Source organism: Leopardus geoffroyi, chromosome C2 (genome assembly GCF_018350155.1).
Source record: "Leopardus geoffroyi isolate Oge1 chromosome C2, O.geoffroyi_Oge1_pat1.0, whole genome shotgun sequence".
Taxonomy (NCBI): Eukaryota; Metazoa; Chordata; class Mammalia; order Carnivora; family Felidae; genus Leopardus; species Leopardus geoffroyi.
In genome coordinates, this window is record NC_059333.1 from 98,490,493 (window position 1) to 98,507,445 (window position 16,953).

The 16,953-nt window shown below is 39.2% G+C and overlaps 1 protein-coding gene across 1 annotated transcript in view; it reads left to right on the top strand.

Annotated features, from left to right (window-relative positions):
* The window catches only part of WDR49 (WD repeat domain 49), a 140,217-nt gene that overhangs the window by 93,611 nt on the left and 29,653 nt on the right, over positions 1-16,953 (top strand). Inside the window, exons 10-15 of the mRNA XM_045503057.1 lie at positions 2,777-2,907; positions 5,043-5,141; positions 7,001-7,165; positions 9,162-9,349; positions 10,149-10,346; positions 14,742-14,923. Of these exons, the coding sequence (XP_045359013.1) occupies positions 2,777-2,907; positions 5,043-5,141; positions 7,001-7,165; positions 9,162-9,349; positions 10,149-10,346; positions 14,742-14,923 (963 nt within the window). The remainder of the gene's footprint in view (positions 1-2,776; positions 2,908-5,042; positions 5,142-7,000; positions 7,166-9,161; positions 9,350-10,148; positions 10,347-14,741; positions 14,924-16,953) is intronic.

A 16,953-nucleotide genomic window follows, 5' to 3' on the forward strand; every position in this document is an offset into this window, starting at 1 on the left:
GCCCTTCCCTGACTCGTGCTCTTTCTCTGTCTCTCAAAAATAAATAAATATATTTTTTTCTTAAATAAGAAAGTGTGCTTAAGAAGCTTAGCCTTTGAATACCTCTAGTAGTTCAAACAGTTCCTGTAATCATGACATTTATTTGAAGCCTTGTATTCTACTTAAACATTTTTTTTCAATGTTTTATTTATTTTTGAGAGAGAGAGAGAGAGAGAGAGACAGCATGAGCAGGGGAGGGACAGAGAGAGAGGGAGACACAGAATCCGAAGACAGGCTCCAGGCTCTGAGCTGTCAGCACAGAGCCCGACGCGGGGCTCGAATCCAGGAACGATGAGATCATGACCTGCCCTGAAATCAGATGCTTAAAGGACTGAGCCACCCGGGTGCCCTGGAGCCACCCAGATACCCCTCTACTTTTAAAATCCAGATTAATTTTGCATTCTATTACATAAATTCATTTATCCTTATTTTAAAATAAAAAAATATTTCCCCCAAACTCTTTTACATAAAATTAACACTTAGGAAGGTGAGCCATATTTATCCTATGGCTCCCAGTAGCTCTGTCAAATATTTAGCTGGACATTCACATTCGACTTTGAATATCAAGGATACAGGAATAGAGAGAACTAATTCTAAAATTGTAGATTAGACCCAAAAAGTATTGGGCTTTGAATGTAGGCCCACACATTTAAAATTTGCCATGTAGAGAATGGAAAACTAGTAAATTTTTTTAAAGGGGCGTTAGACTTATATTTGACCAGACTGTTCCCTCTGCGTGTAGTGCTCTCCTCTTCCAAATACCAGCCATCTGTTATGGTCCAGCTCAAATATGACCCCTCACTCAGCTTTCTGTGCTTTCTATATCTGGACTTCCACAGCAATTGATCAGTACTTCCTTGGCATTTGCCACATTTCACTTTTCATTTTAGTCATTTTTATGCTCATGGCTCTATCCCCTGCAGCACCTGACTATGGACTTCCAGGTGGAAACCAGAAATGCCTGTACAATGAATATATATTAAAAGTCCCCAAATGGAATGATTAATCCAGAAAGGGTAGGCTAAAGGCAATGAAATTGGTCAAGTGCCTGTTACAATTATTCAACGATGAGGTTGTGACCACTGAACTAGGAAGCTGTCATTGGTTGTTTAAAATAAAAAGGAATGAGGGGCGCCTGGGTGGCTCAGTGGGTTGAGTGACCCACTTTGGCTCAGGTCATTATCTCACAGCTCGTGAGTTCGAGCCCCGCGTCAGGCTCTGTGCTGACAGCTCGGAGCTTGGAGCCTGCTTCGGATTCTGTGTCTCCCTTTCTCTGTGCCCCTAACCCCCTTGCATTCTGTCTCTGTCTCTCTCAAAAATAAATAAACATTAAAAAAAATTTTTTTTAAATAAAAAGGAATGAATGTGGTGACATCTCACAGAGGTGGAATCTAAGCACTTGATGTGCCTAAGGAAGAGAAACACACAGGAAGCTGGAGTGCTGGTAACTGTTATCCAAAGTAGGGAATTTAGGATCCACACCTGGTGTGGAGGGAAGATGAAAAATTTGGATTTCTTGATATCTTGCTGATGGGAAATTATATGAAATTGTCAGCTGGCAAATGGAGCTTCTCAGCACTGGGAAAAGTTATGAATGTAGATAAATTTTAGAGCCATTTGTAGAGAAGCAAGATTGCAACTTACAGCGGTATGTGGATTCCCTGCACAAGCCCACTTGGGTAGAGAGAGAGTAACAGAGAAGCGACAGTAAGGAGCATCCATAGTAAAAGAAGGGGAGAAAGAATGGAAGGGGGGATAGAGAATAGGGAATGAAAGATCAGGAAGTCAGGAAGAGAAGTGGGATGTACTAGAAAGAAAAGAATTCTCAGGAGGAGAAAGCCACATCCTTCAGAGTGAGGAGCTGCTGTGATAGAGCAACTGGGAGACCTTTGGAGCGGTAGGAATAGAAGCAGGATTTCGGGTAGGTGAAGAGACAGTGCGGGTGGAGACCCCAAGCCTGTGTTTGTAAATGCTCATTTGAGATGTGTATGCCTCTAGAAGGAGAGAGACTTAGTACAATCTGGTGGCCAGAACTTAAATCATCAAGTGGAAACAAGGTGGCATTGATGCCTCCACAATTTAATTTTCATGCTCCTCCCTTCTTTACGAGGCACCAGGCATTTCATTTTCTGCCCATCCTGGCCTGTCAAATTCACAGCAGTGCCCCAAGATATTGGCTTTTTTAAAACTATTATTTCTGTTCAAAATGTACCTGTCCAGAGTCCTATTCCCTTGGAGTGGCATTTTCTAAGTGGGTTTCACAAATGATAGCTCTTCGAAATGCTGTATGAAAAAGGACTCTGTGGTCAGGTAAGTCTGGAAAATGCCACAGGGAATGTTAACATGTTAGCTCTTCTGGAATCTCTAATGAAAAGAAAGCTTACTGATTTTTTTCAAACTACCAAATATTATTTCTTCGCAGACTCATGTCATTTTTTATTGTTACTGTCAAATAAGTCTTTGTGGTTCCTTGGTACCCATATGGGGAGATGTTGTTTAGAGTCTTGGTGGTGGATAATTGATCTGATAAATGCATACATGTTTAATGTTAATGACTGTGAAAAGGTAATTAACTTTCTAGTATTAAATATTCATAATATACCAGAGAATTCAAAGAGAAATAAAAAAAAAAGTTTAGCGTAGGAAGTTCAGGATTATGGATGACAAATGGATGTTGGCTACTCAATGTCTATATCACATTTGGTTTCACAGCTAAATTTTACTTCCTTTTTACTAGGGCTATTACTGTGTTCCGTCTACAAAACTTCAATCAATATTTCATCCAGCCTGAGAAATGGAAAGGTGGAATACAGCACTGTGATGATATCTTGTGTGCTGCATTTTTACCTCCACAAACTCTTGTTACAGGTTAATTGAACCTTCACTTGACAATTGGTGGTTGAAAGTTTGGTTTCTTTTGGCTCAGTCACTTTTAAAAAAGTCTTTTCAGAACTACAAAATGGACAAATTTCTTGAAGAATTGACCTTTGCCCTTACAGCTACCCTTGATCCTTATCTCTAGGGCAATATATTAGTGGCTACGCCTGTCAGCTCTTGAACATGGCTATCTGGCTTTCGATCCTGGTGCTACCACTTACCAATGCATCCTATCGAACACGTTATTTGAACTGTAATCATAGCCTTCTCTGGCTAACAATAATCTATCGATATCTTGGTTTAAAGTGAAGACTGAGTAAGATAATCTGTGTAAGGGCTTAATACAGTGCGTGACACACAGTAAGCTTATCAGTAAATGGTTAGCTTTTATTTTTATTATCCTTTTCCCAGAAGCAGCATTAGGGATGATGGGAACGAATCACACTTCTCTGGCACTCAGATATTTCATAATGGGAACATACTAACCCTTTGACACAATGTAGCCTAAGTAATGTTGGTTAAATACCGACCTCACAAAATGCCTACAAATCCAAGCAAGCTCTTAAAAGGTTCCATGGGCATGCTTTGATGTGACAAATGAAAGAGGATCAGAAATCATTGTATCGTTTCTGGCCAAAGAAAACAAGTTATAAAAATAGATTGCACCATGAAATTATAGAGTCCATATTTTGACAACCTAATTTTTTTTAATAGAACCCAAAATGTCATCAATTAAGAGGAATGAAAACTTACAATAAAAAAGCCAGGATGTCTATGACGTGTTACAATATGAGGCTTACAGCTCTGTGTACACTTAAATTTCCACTGTCTTCAGGACTTACCTGAGTACTTTCCAGTAGGGCCAACTCTGCAGTGGAATTTGCTTGATAGCTGCTGAAAGTCCATCTCTGCAGGGAGAATGACGTACTGAAATGTGATGGAGACAAATAAGCTATAAGGCTGCGTCTTTGTATTGCGAAAGTGTCATAAGAGGCCCTTGTAATTGGTGGGTAGATGATTTCTCCATTCGTTATCATCCCTTCAGTCCTATGTGAAAATGTTTGGTCAAGCACCTTACAACAGAAGCCTTTCAAAATCATAGGGGAAGATGGATATTCCCCCATACAGCTAATCCGTGCAAATCCATCATCCTTGGCCAATATTTGAGTTACACAGGTTACCCCTTCCAGAACAATACAGAGTTTAGTATGTATCACTGTCTTTCTCCAAATCCCAAGAAAGACACCATTTGTACATTGCACTCAAACTTGGCTCTTCTGTTCTCCTCTTCACTTGACGTTGACTCTCTGCTCAGTAGGGAGCGCTCCTCACTGAGCCACTAAGAGCAGCAGTCTGGTCATGTATTGCTTCTCCCCAGGACAAGTTTGGTCAGACTGAGTCTCACTATTTGGGCTTTTCTATATTGTCTGCGATGAGCAGTAGGGAAGGACTTTCTATAGGGAAAATTTTAGAATTGGAGAAAGCATTATTAAGTAAAGAATATAGGAGGGAGGGAAGGAAAAGAAAACATGTGAGCGTGTACACACACACACACACACACACACACACACACAAGAAAAGGTGAATAGATGCAGGAAACAGAAACCTAGAATGATTTGATTTGCTTCCTTCACTCAATAAAAAAAGCATAATGATTATTAGGAATTGTACTTATAATATGCTAGGCACTATTCTAAGTACTTTCTGTTTTTCACAACAACCCTATGAAATAAATACAATTTTTAATCCAGTTTTATAGGTGAAGCAATTGTGGCATTAGGTAGACTTAAATAACTTGCCCACATTTGCACAGCCAGTAGGTGGTCGAACGGGGAATCAAACTCAAGTTGTTTAATTACAAAGCCCTTATTCTGAATGACTGATTACTATAAAATAAAAAGATATGACGGTAATTTCTATCACAGTGAATACACAGGTTTGCTATGAGGAGGGTAAGTTCTAAAGTTTAATCAAAGTACTGGTTATTCACTCGTGTTTCCAAAAATACAGAGTACCTACTATGTGCCAGACTCTGCATAAGGTACTAATGATAATGACTTCTCATTGCGGTTGCTCATATTTTCCAACTTTCTGACAATTTACATTCGCCATCCTGGCTCATACAGGAAGTTATGATGGAGAAATTATTCTGTGGAACAACAACACAGAAAACGCTCACTACGTCCTTCACCCTGATTACCAGAGGCTGCTAAAATCAAAATGGGGTGAGTGCAAGTTTGAAACTAAAATAAGGTGGCTGAATCAAACCACAGTAGGCTTAGCTGTTTATGCATGTACCTGATACAGCTTGCTCCTAAATTATAGATGATTGGCTATAAGCACAAGGGATTAGTGATACCGTTGTCTTGTCAAAGTGACTAAAAAGAACCTTGAGATTTCCTTGGCTTAGCAAATTCTCCATGGCGTGCTGTTTCTTGCCTTTATGCCACATCAGCTTTTCTGAATTACTGACAGCAGGGAGCAGGCCTCTCATTTCCATCTAGTTTAGTTTTTGCCAATAAACCTCACCAAATTGCCTTTGAGTGAAACTTGGTACCCCTCAGTAGGAAAATAGGAACTCGTGTTCACTTGATAGGCTGCTCAGGCTCAGTCTAGAGCTTGTATTAAATATTATGCCACCTGGAAATCTTAAATTATTTCTTGCTTTAGAAACCTGTGAGGAGCATGAGACGGAAGTATATTGTATTTTATGGGAGTTTAGCAGAGCACATGAATATTTTATACTTAAGCAAAATGTCTTGACAATTGCCTTTCACATTTTATTTCAGTTTCCTTAGATACTGAAGATTTTTCCTTAGACTTATTTATTTAGGTAATGAATATGTCATTCCTCACAGCCCGGTGAGGTTCTATTGTCTCAATTGGATAAACTCACAGAGCTGAATTGGACCGTAGGAAAGGACAGGTCATCAGATAAAGCTTTTTGTGTGTGAAAACTGAGGGAGTAATTTGTTAAGAATAAGCCCTTAGGAGATTTAGGGCTTACTTACCTGCAGCCACAAGGCTCTGGCCTGTTTTATGTGCCAAGACCTAAGCACTAGGGTTCATTTGAATCCTCCACGGAGAGGGTGCAGTTCTGCTTTTTCCTCTGCCTGCAGGAGAATGACGTCTTGCTGTTAACGGCAAACCTAATTGTGGCTACAATGAAAACCACAGAGAGATAGATAAGAAAAATGGGTAATATCAGACTTCTAAAAGACAGAAGAGGCATTGCGATAGATGTCTTGCTTTGAAATTTTGAAGATATTCCTGTATAGATTTTTCATAACTATGCACACACTGTTCATAGATTCTGAATATTCCCAGTTCTTAGTGTGGCCTGGAGATGATGTCACGTGATAATTAAAGGACCACTGGGAATGCCCTCTTCAGGTTAATTCCCTAGCAAACAATACTGCTAAGAATGATCATTTAAATATATTAAAAAAAAAAAAAATTTAACGTTTATTTGTTTTTGAGACAGAGAGAGACAGAGCATGAACAGGGGAGGGGCAGAGAGAGAGGGAGACACAGAATCTGAAACGGGCTCCAGGCTCTGAGCTGTCAGCACAGAGCCCGACGCGGGGCTCGAAATCACGGATCCTGAGATCGTGACCTGAGCCGAAGTCGGCCGCTTAACCGACTGAGCCACCCAGGCGCCCCTCATTTAAATATATTTAAATAGTCATTATAGCTCATGTTCATTACATTATTCGCAAGATTAATATTAATGATTGATAAGCTGAAAATGCTATGATATTAGAATCACATTTGTCTGGAACCCATCAGGATTTCTAAGATGTTAACAGTGACAACGAAATGAAGTCCCTATTAATTCATATCAAGGGAAAACACATTAAGTGTGTATGTAATATGCAAAACAGAATGGCATCAAGTGAGCCTTTCAAGTTGGTGTTGAAGAAGTGCATAGTGGAAGGTTCAACGGATGTTGACTGGAAGCCTTTTGTGAGACTTGATAGACTCACCAGACACCGTGAGGGAGGCGGGCCTCTTGTTTTGCATAAGCATCTGTTTGAAGAGCAGATTCTCCTCGTGAAGACACCTAGCTTTGTATCCATCACAGATGCAGAGCCTCAGAAGCTTCTCGGTGCTGGGAGGAGCCGCTCTGCCTGCCCCAGTGCAAACCAGGCTACCCTGGGACCCTGCTCCTTTGAGACAAACACCACATACAATAATGCTGTTGTGAGGCTTTGCATCCTTGAAGCAAGAAAAAACACTGCAGAGACAGGTAAAATATATATTTCGAGTTTGATCGTACATGGATATATTTGTAAACCATTGGAAAAGGGAGCAATGAAGACAGTTTATTCCTATCTAGTTCCCATAGAGCTTGACTTTGGGTAGCTAAGAATCAGTGCTGGGTCATGGGAGGTCACAGGCCACAGCAAACAAGGTCAGGGTTCAGGAGGAAGGATCCAGGAGCAGGAACCAGACTACACCCGACGTGTGATTTATACAGTGCTGTATAGGTCAGGAGCAGAGTGGGAAAACTCTGGCAAACAATTAGATATGGGTGGCAATCAGAATCACTGTTCTAGCCATGGCTTAAAGAAGTCTGGTAGGGTAGAGGGTACAGCAAGAAATATGCTTCAAATATATGAGCCAAGGCTTAGGTCTACATGTGCCAGAAGGATAGAGTCTGAGACTTTGCTGGCACCTAGTATCAAAACGGGCTAGGAGAAAATAGTAGGAATCTTGGAGATTAGGGCAATAGCAGAATTTGAAATAACTGCTGATCCTAGGTCAAGAGAGCTGCTTGCTTTTTTCTTAATTTTTTTTTTTTTTTTTTGGTAATGCTTTGGGTATCGTTACCAGTTAGGCCTACTTTCCAGAATAAGTCAGAGTCCTGATTTTTAGGATAGATTCCAGAGTACTTAGGATAGAGCTGTTGCTGAGCTGTATGCTAAGACTGTTGCCATCGTATCACTTACTGTAATTGTTTGATATTATGTAAATGAAATAACCATTTGCTTAATTTCCACCTTGTTTTCAGTGGCTATGTTAGCATAGTGTTGACACAGCCTGCATCTTCCCCAAATAAAAATCTGCTTTTGAGAATAATGCATCCTTTTTACCTTTTATCTAAAATTTATCTTTTTTCTTAATATTAGGCAAATACATTTAATAATGTTAGGTATCTAGACATATAGGTATTACATGTTTGAAAAAATGAACATATCTGAGCTGTGTTTTCCATATTTATTTTCCCATATTCAGTTTGCAACTAGAAAACCTGCATGATTTTCATATAAAAATTTGCACCATTAAAAAAATCAATAAAGGTATATCCTTATAGAATTTTAGAAACCTGGTGGAGTATTCAGGATAGACTTTGAAATGGTTAGATTCTAACACTCTCTATTTTCTAGAACTCACTTATAGTCACAAAATGAACTATTATCCTGAAATTGCTCTCATTTCCTCAACACTAATTCTTCTTAATGTTATCAGTATTCCCAAATTGTTTCCACTGAAGCGGCTACATGCCATTATTTCTACCTTAAACAGATATGATTGTTAATCGGCAGTACATTTGTGAAGTAAATTGAAAGTCATCTACAGATTTATCAAATAATAATAGGAACTTTGCCACAGAAGAATAATTTAGGTAGAGTGCTTCTACAAGGCATATGAAAATAGAAAATGAAAAGGTTAGTTCTAGGCCTATGAACCAAAAGAGTATTCCATAAGGGGTTCTAATGAATTCTTGACGGAAAATTAAAAACAAGCTCATAAATAGAATCCTAAGCATGATGCCACATAGAGTAATTAATAACTATGCTGCTCTAACTAAATATATGCATCCAGCTCTGTGCAGGAGGAATTTTCCTTGTTTGGTGTATGTGTCCACTGGGTTATTAAGAAAGATGAGTTTATGTAACTGGAGTATTATAACGTCTTTGTAAATTTATTTGGAGTAACAAATTAGGTCTATCTAGCTTTAAAAACCCAGTTTTATCGAAATAATGAATGGAGGAAAAGGAACTCAATGTAATGGATCATCTTGCCTTTCCTATCTCATTTAATACTCCACCCAAACCAGTAAGGGTACCATAGGATTATGTCCATTTTATATTTGAGAGAGTGAAAGTGCTGGAAATTGGTATCAGGGCTGCCTACCTCTCCAACATCCTTATGCTTCCCGCAGGGTGAGCCCCTGAAGATATTTTTTCTCTGGTGTTTGTTATCACATTTTCCTAATTAGGTGTTCTCTTATATGTTAGGAGGAGCTAACCTGGTCTCATGTGGAGGTTCTGGCTATGTCAGGTTCTGGGACACATTTAAGAAGCAACTTCTGGCTGAATTTTTGGCTCATGGTGGAGTTGGATCCATTATTATGTGTACTGATAAGTCAAACCAATACCTTGCCACAGGAGATCTGGATGGACAGTTGAAAATCTGGAATATAGAGGTAAATTGAAAGAATTCTCATGTTTATTATTTTCGATTGCCTTTGACGGCAGACAACTATGAGTTCGGTTTTATCTGTGTCCTGGGTAAGGGAAGACATGATCAGCCTGAGTATTTTAATGGAAACATTTACATGCTTTAAGCAGAGAAATTTCTTCCATGATGTTTGGAGAAAACTAGATTTTTCTCAATATTGAAAATCTTCTGCTAATATGTAGTCAAGTCAGTCACCGAATTCAGAAACGCAGTATTGTCAGGTACTGCAGCATTGTTTGAGCATAAATAATTAGGACGTACCTTATTTGAAATGAGATTGTAAACCTCATTTAGAAAGAGTACTGGCCCTTCATCCAACATTATTGTCCTCTTGAATTGGTTTGGGATTTTTCTGTCACTGATAAACTGCTCAATTTTCTAACAATATTTTAAAATCGTACAGTTGCATAAAATTGTACAATTGTACAATACACATCTATATACACATGATAAAGTTCATCTCTATCAAATAACTGACTTCCCTGTTCACTTTTTCTTCTTGTCATTCTTCCCCTACCCCTCTTCCTTTCTTTCAATGTCTCGAGTTAGGCAAATCGGTTAGAAACTTTTTTTTTTTGAAACTTGATACCATTTTTCTGAACTCTGTTATCATGAACTATTCTTTTGCATTTGGAGAATAGATTATTATTCCCAAATGTCCTTTCTTTTCATTTCCGTATCAGATGTTTTAAGAAAAAGTGTTATGTCACTGGAAGAATTTAATATTTGGACTTTTTAGAATGCTGGCATTTCTTTTTATTCAGGAGTACTGTCTTAATTCCAGTAAGAGCAAAATCACACAGGCCCCAACTCTGATAAGATCATTCCGACCTCATGAAGCCCGGATAAGTTCCTTAGAGATGTGTAAGCCGGGCGGCCGCCTACTGATTATCTCCTCCTCTGCAGACTGCAGCATTTGTGTGACTGACGTCTTCGGTGCTCCTGTCTGGATCTTTGGTCAGGTAGAAATATTGCTTCTTTGTTATTCTAGTATTTACGTGACATGTAGTATGAACTTGGGCTGATTTCTATTTGAATCTCATCGGCTGTTAATATTCATTAGCCATGAAAGAACTGACTTCCATTTCTAGAGCTGTAGCTCCAGGCGTCTCTTGTCCTGTTTACCAGTAACCATGACAGTTCCATCAAGTGGAAGACTCTGGAGACATGGAAAGATGGTGGCTGTATACAGCTCAAAATGTTCCAGGATTGCTGAGAAAAGTTTCTCTAAAATAAATGAAGTTCTTCCATTTCAATGCTTAGTAAAAATACAATGTAGAAAAAATTACCATGTTGTTCTTAAACAGATAGAAGACAATGTCAATTAATAATTAAGGTAATAATGAAATATGGAAAATTTTAGAAAAAAACAAACCTTCCTATTCTATGTCTGATTTACTCCTGTCAAAATAACAATAGCGAACATTTGCTGAGTTTTTCCTATGTGAGTGAGGTCTTGTTCTAGGTCTCCCATGAATTATCTCATGTAATTATAATTGCTCATCCAATGAGGGAGGAGCTCTCATGATTCCCATTTTACAAATGGGAAAACAGGTACAGAGTTTCAATAAATCTCCTGAGCTCACAGAGGCTAATAAATAGTAGAGTTTGGCTTTTAACTCAAGCTGGCTCATTTCAGAGCTCATGGTTTTAACCTCTTCCTCCTATGAAACTAAGCTCTCATGTATACCTGCCTATTAAGAGAAATGGAAGTTGGGGGGATGGTTAGAAAGGAAATATTAATTGTCTCACATTTCTTTTATCTTTTCCATTTATTTTCATGGGAACTCTGTTCCTGTTTTCTTTGTGATTTGGGGTACAAAATTACAGACCTGTTTCTTTTTTTTTAAATTTTTTAAAATGTTTATTTTTGACAGAGAGAGAGAGAGAGAGAGAGAGCGAGCATGAGTGGGGGAGGGGCAGAGAGAGAGACACACACACACAGACCCCGAAGCAGGCTCCAGGCTCTGAGCTGTCAACACAGAGCCCAACGCGGGGCTTGATCTCACAGACCGTGAGATCGTGACCTGAGCTGAAGTCGGACGCTCAACCGACTGAGCCGCCCAGGCGCCCCAGACCTGTTTCAACCGGTACTATTGAAGCATGGTGACGTGAGGTCAGGCTGAAACCTTTATTTCTGTCTGGCTCACTGCCTGGGTTCTATCCTGCAGCCCCCATTGCCACTCATGCCATGAGAACACAGCAACTATCTTCATGCTGGAAGACAAAATATGTTGTTGCTCTGTTTTTGAATCAGTTTGATGATGTCAACCTATCCCAAAAGAATTTTATCCAACCCTATGGGACACAAAGGGTGATGGTAAATCAGGAAATAATCTGGGATGGTGGGCCCATATTTGGCTGGGTAATATGGGAGCCCCAGGGTAACACTCAAGAGCTGTATAGTGTCATCTGCCCTGTACCCAAGGCAAGTGCTAGACTTTCCCCAGTCAGGGAAAAGAGCATCTGAGCGGGAACTCAAATGGGTATGCGTGTAGGTGTGTGGTAAGTGAGACAGAGGAGCACAGCTGGCATTCTGAGCACAAAATGAGTTGGAAAGATGCTTCTGTAAGTGAGGAAGTTAATGCAGTGCTGAATTGCTGTATGCCATGCCTCGTGGGCTCCGGAGAGATGAGGTAGAGGTTGGAACAGCAGGTAAAGAAACAAAGCCTCATCAAGTGGCTGATACCTGGAGTGTAGTTCTTTAGATGGGGCCGAAGCAAGAAATAGGCCCATTCTAGGTGTGGGTGCCATATTGTGCCCACCAAACAGAATCTGTGGCTAAATTTTATTTTGGTGAAGAAGCATGTGCTAGTAAAATTGTTCATTTTTACGCCTTTGATTTTTGTCCTTAGCTGTTTTATAAAGTCTTTGTATTTTGAAGGATTTTAGCCTCAAAAAGCCTGTGTAAAAATAGTTCGGTATTTTCCTTATGTTCAAGACAGGAAAAAGAGCCACCAGAGCTGGGATAGTCCTAGAAAGTAAAGGCTGGCAGACTTGGGGACAGCTGGATTTCCTGGTCTCTTCTGCTTGAGTTTTTCTTTCTTTTTTTTTTTTTTTTTTTGGTCATTGTTGTTTTTGTGTTTTGTTTTGTTTCGTTTTCCCTTGAGAGCTCACTTTGATCAAGCTGTCTTGAATATAGGTGCCGCTAGTCCCAAGGGGAAAGGGTAGGGTGAGAAGAAAAGAGAGGAGGGGGGAAGGGAAGACAGTAAATTAGTTGATACTGGAAAATTGCAGTTTTGAATGTCCTTCTCATGGTGTGTAAGAAGAGGCACTCTTTTGGAGAAACAACAGAAGGATATGGAAGGCAGATGGCAAGGCATAGATAACAAGGAGAAGAGACCCAATTAGTCAACATACTATGATTAGAACAGTTTTTGCTAAACAAACTTGATGTGTACAGTGTCATGACTTTTGCCTTACGTTTGAATGTTACATTTGTGTTTCGGTTGAATTAATTCTGGCCTAGCAGTTCTAAAAATAGGAACAAAAACAACAATGTACTTTAATTTCCCACACTAAGACTTCATTTTCCAGTCACATGCAGTCTGATTAAAATATTTAAAATTTAGTGCCAGGTGATTGAACATATATCATGGATGAAGTTATTATTTTCAGAAGTGTAAATAACTTTTATAACATACCTGTGGATCTGTGGTTGGTTTTCAAGTTAGATTTTGGAAAGTAAAGGTGTGGTATGTCTATTTCTAGCACTGGAAAATGGGGTGGGGATGACGTTTTTGTGGAGATACACTTGTCCCAGGTGACTGTCAGATGATTGTATTATCGAAAGAAATTAGGTGTCACACGCATGCCTTCGGTGCCCCTCTTTGCACACTAACGGCAGTGGTATTGGGCAGAATGTGCTCATTGGCACCTCTCCTCCTGGTCCTGTGGGGGCCAGTGAGTTTGGTTGTGACTATTCACCCAGTGTTTAAAATCTGACTTAGTTGCTCATTTTTTTAAGTTTATTTATTCTGAGAGTGAGAGGGAATGTACATGAATGGGGAGGGGCAGAGAGAGAGAGTGAAGGACAGAATCCCAAGCATGGGGCTCGATTTCATAAACTTGTGAGATCATGACCTGAGCTGCAATTAAGAGTCGGATGCTTAACCAACTGAGGCCCCCGGATGCCCAACTTGGTTGCTCATATTTAAACAATTAAAGATTTCATACAAGATCCAGATTTCTTGCTTCTCTTGAAAAAGAACATGTCAGTCCGTGAGAGTAACTATAAAATGGGTTCTCTGTAATTCACTGTCATCCCACTTTTCCCATTGATGATGAGCACTGGGGCTGAACTTCATTTGCTACTTATCACCTTATATGAGGCTTGATTCATTCATTGGCATTATCTTCCCAGCCCCTGTAGCCATTTTACTATGCAATATCTGCTGACAAGTTATCAGTTTATAGGCCGCACAGATACCCTGGGGATGCCTAATTCCCTCATATCACACATATCATGCATTCCGGTGTATATAATAGGAATTGACATAAGACAAGGAAATTGATTCTGTTTTTCAAATATGAAATAGAATGTCAATGAGAGCTTCTGCTAGGTGGAAACGTATTAAGACTTATAGCCAAATTTTGTGAAAACTAGCATGTAACATATTTTCTGGAAGGAAATGCTCAATAATTTGATTGGTTTTTGAGATATTTTTAGGAAGATGCAAAGAAAGCAGTTGTATGAAAAATTAACTGGTAATTTTTTGGTAAAAGTTTTGTTTTTCTTTTTGGTAAGCATACATCTTGCTATTCAAGAATTTAAAGTGGGAATGTCAGTTTTTTTGTAGTTCATTATATTTTCAGAGAATGTTTGTTTCTCACACACTTAGTCCTGTCTACATTTATTAAGGTTACGTGTAACAAATATCATATGATTTCACTCATATGTGGAATTTAAGAAATAAAACATGAACATAGGAGAAGGGAAGGAAAAATAAGATAAAAACAGAGAGGAAGGCAAACCATAAGAGACTTAAAACAGAACAAACTGAGGGTTGTTGGAGGGGTATTGGGTTGGGGGATGGGCTAACTGGGTGATGGGCATTAAGGAGGGCACTTGTTGGGATGAGCACTGGGTATTATATGCAGGAGATGAATCACTTGGTTCTACTCCTGAAACCAATACTACATTGTATGTTAACTAGCTTGAATTTAAATAAATAAATTTAAAAAATAAAGTTACATATATACGCCTCATCTCCCTTATAAAACTGTAATGACTTTGAAGAACCACGCTTCATTAATTTTTTTGTGTGTGTACCCAGGACTTCAGTTAATAAGTGTAGCACATAAATGTTCAAGAAAAATAAATGTCATAAAAATAAAATAATGGTCGTTTTTTTCAGGAAAAGCACTGGCAAATTGAAAACAGTTTTTCCCTTCCTAAAAGGGATACTAATGTAATGAAAAGTGAGAGTCAAGAAGAAAGCATAAGAGAAATTCCTTTACTTTCTAAGGAGGAATCATGTTTAGACCTACCAGAACATTCTCTACTTGATAAGAAAAACAAAGATGGCTCCACATACAAGTAAGTAATTTTAAGTGTCACCTGGATGCCAACTGGAGTCTAGATAAGACCTAAGTAAGATTGACCCAACCTTCCTTCTGTTCTACATGGAATAGCCAATGACTGCTTCAAGGATGTGTGTGGTGGGGGGAGAATTTATATTTTCAGGATTATAGCTGGTTTGATTTCTTGTCTCCATTTCTATTCAGGATCTTCTAGTCTTCTGTTTCTGCTCCATCATCATTCTAATTGTGGAAATTAGCCCTTTTCCCCAAAAATGATACACCGTATGTGTGTATGTATGTACGTACCTATCTCAAAATGTATGTCAGATTTGCTCCTGGATTTGGTAACATGCACAGGGGTTTATATGACAGAGGTTCAAAGAGCTTACCTTTGAGTCTTAGATATGACTCTCCTTTTAACTCTTGCCTTTTCTTCATTTGTTCAGCCTTTTCTTCTCTTCACCCCGCTCTGCTAGATCCCATTCTTACACATTCCTCTTACTCTCTAATGCCAGGGAGTTTTACTGATTCCTTTTGTCTCCTACACTGTTGCTAACCCATGCCCTCATAATTCCATCTTTCAGACTCAAAAACTATTGTTTTTGAAAGGCTGATTTTATTCATTGTATTTTCTTTGATACAGATGAAAGCAAAATTTTTACCATGTGCATATTACCTTTGGGGGGTTTATAGAAAAACTGCACAGAAAGTATAGAGAGTACATTCTCTACTCCCATCCCACATTAGTGAGGTTTATCCGTTACAACTTATGCACCAATATTGATACTTTATGATTAGTAAAGTACATAGTTTGCATTAAAGAGTTTGGGTGGGAGGTTCTTTAACGACTATTCTCAGGTACCTCTGCATTGCCTATTTCCAAATCAGTGTGTTCTTTGGCCAATCTCTTATGGCGTAGCCCCACTAACTGGGGTTACTTTCGGTAATACATATCCAGTGTTTTTCTGTTACAGTCTCTCACAATGGCAGGCCTCCCCACTTGCCCCACTTCTCCCGAGTCAACTTGAGCTTGGCCCATAGGAAGCTCACACCTTGTTGCCACACCCACGGCTCCCTGGCTGCCCTTCTTTCCTTGTTCACATGGGTTGCTTCACCCGCAGCTTTTTGCCTGTAGACTTTTGCAGGTATTAATGAGCCACTGATCCATTCTGTCTCTCTAATGGTTACATCAGAGGGCATACACTAGACTTTTTGACTGGTCCATGGGAGGTGAAACTAGAACTGAAGGGGAAGCTTCCCTCCTGCCCCAGGGGAGCTGGATCAGTGCATCCCTACAATGCTCCTCTCTTTACGGCATCTTTGGTCTATTTATATCCTAGAGTGGTGGCTGGCCTGGGTATCAGCAGGTTGGTTTCAGAGCTATCTCCTTGTTCTGCCCCAGGAATCTATCACCTCACTCTGGAAGATGAGAATACTTTTTGCCTCTTAACTAATTAATTATTTTGCTTTCAGACTTTTTGGACCTCGGTGGACAGGGAGAGTGAAGGGGAAAAAAAAATCCCCTTAAACATCCTGTTACACTAAATTACACTTTGGTATTTGTTCTTCCATTTCCTTGAATTATGGTTTGCTGAAATGTCAAGTGGCATTTTACTTTCAGGCAGAAGGATCTTTTCAATTTAGAAATATAGCATGACCAATCCTGTACAATAATAGAATGCTGGGAATAGAAAGATTTTAGACACGATAAAAATGCCCTCACCCAGCCACCCAACACAATTTTACAGATAAGGAAATAAAGTTACCCCAGGGTAACACAGATAGATCGTTGTTTCTCTTCCTGTCACACTCCTAGCAGAGTGAAGGCAACTGTTAGAACACATTCTTTTTTAAGAGTATTTCAGCTAATACTCGAATTTTCTATTCCTATTGACACACTCAATTCTTCTTTTTTCCTTAATTCAAGTTTTCCTTAGAAGTTGTCAGCAGTAAAAAGCAGAGCTACCTCTATTCTACTTCATCTTTTCAAATGACAGTATGTAAAAAATACCCGTGATTTTTAAAATTTCTGCTCTATCTAAGTCA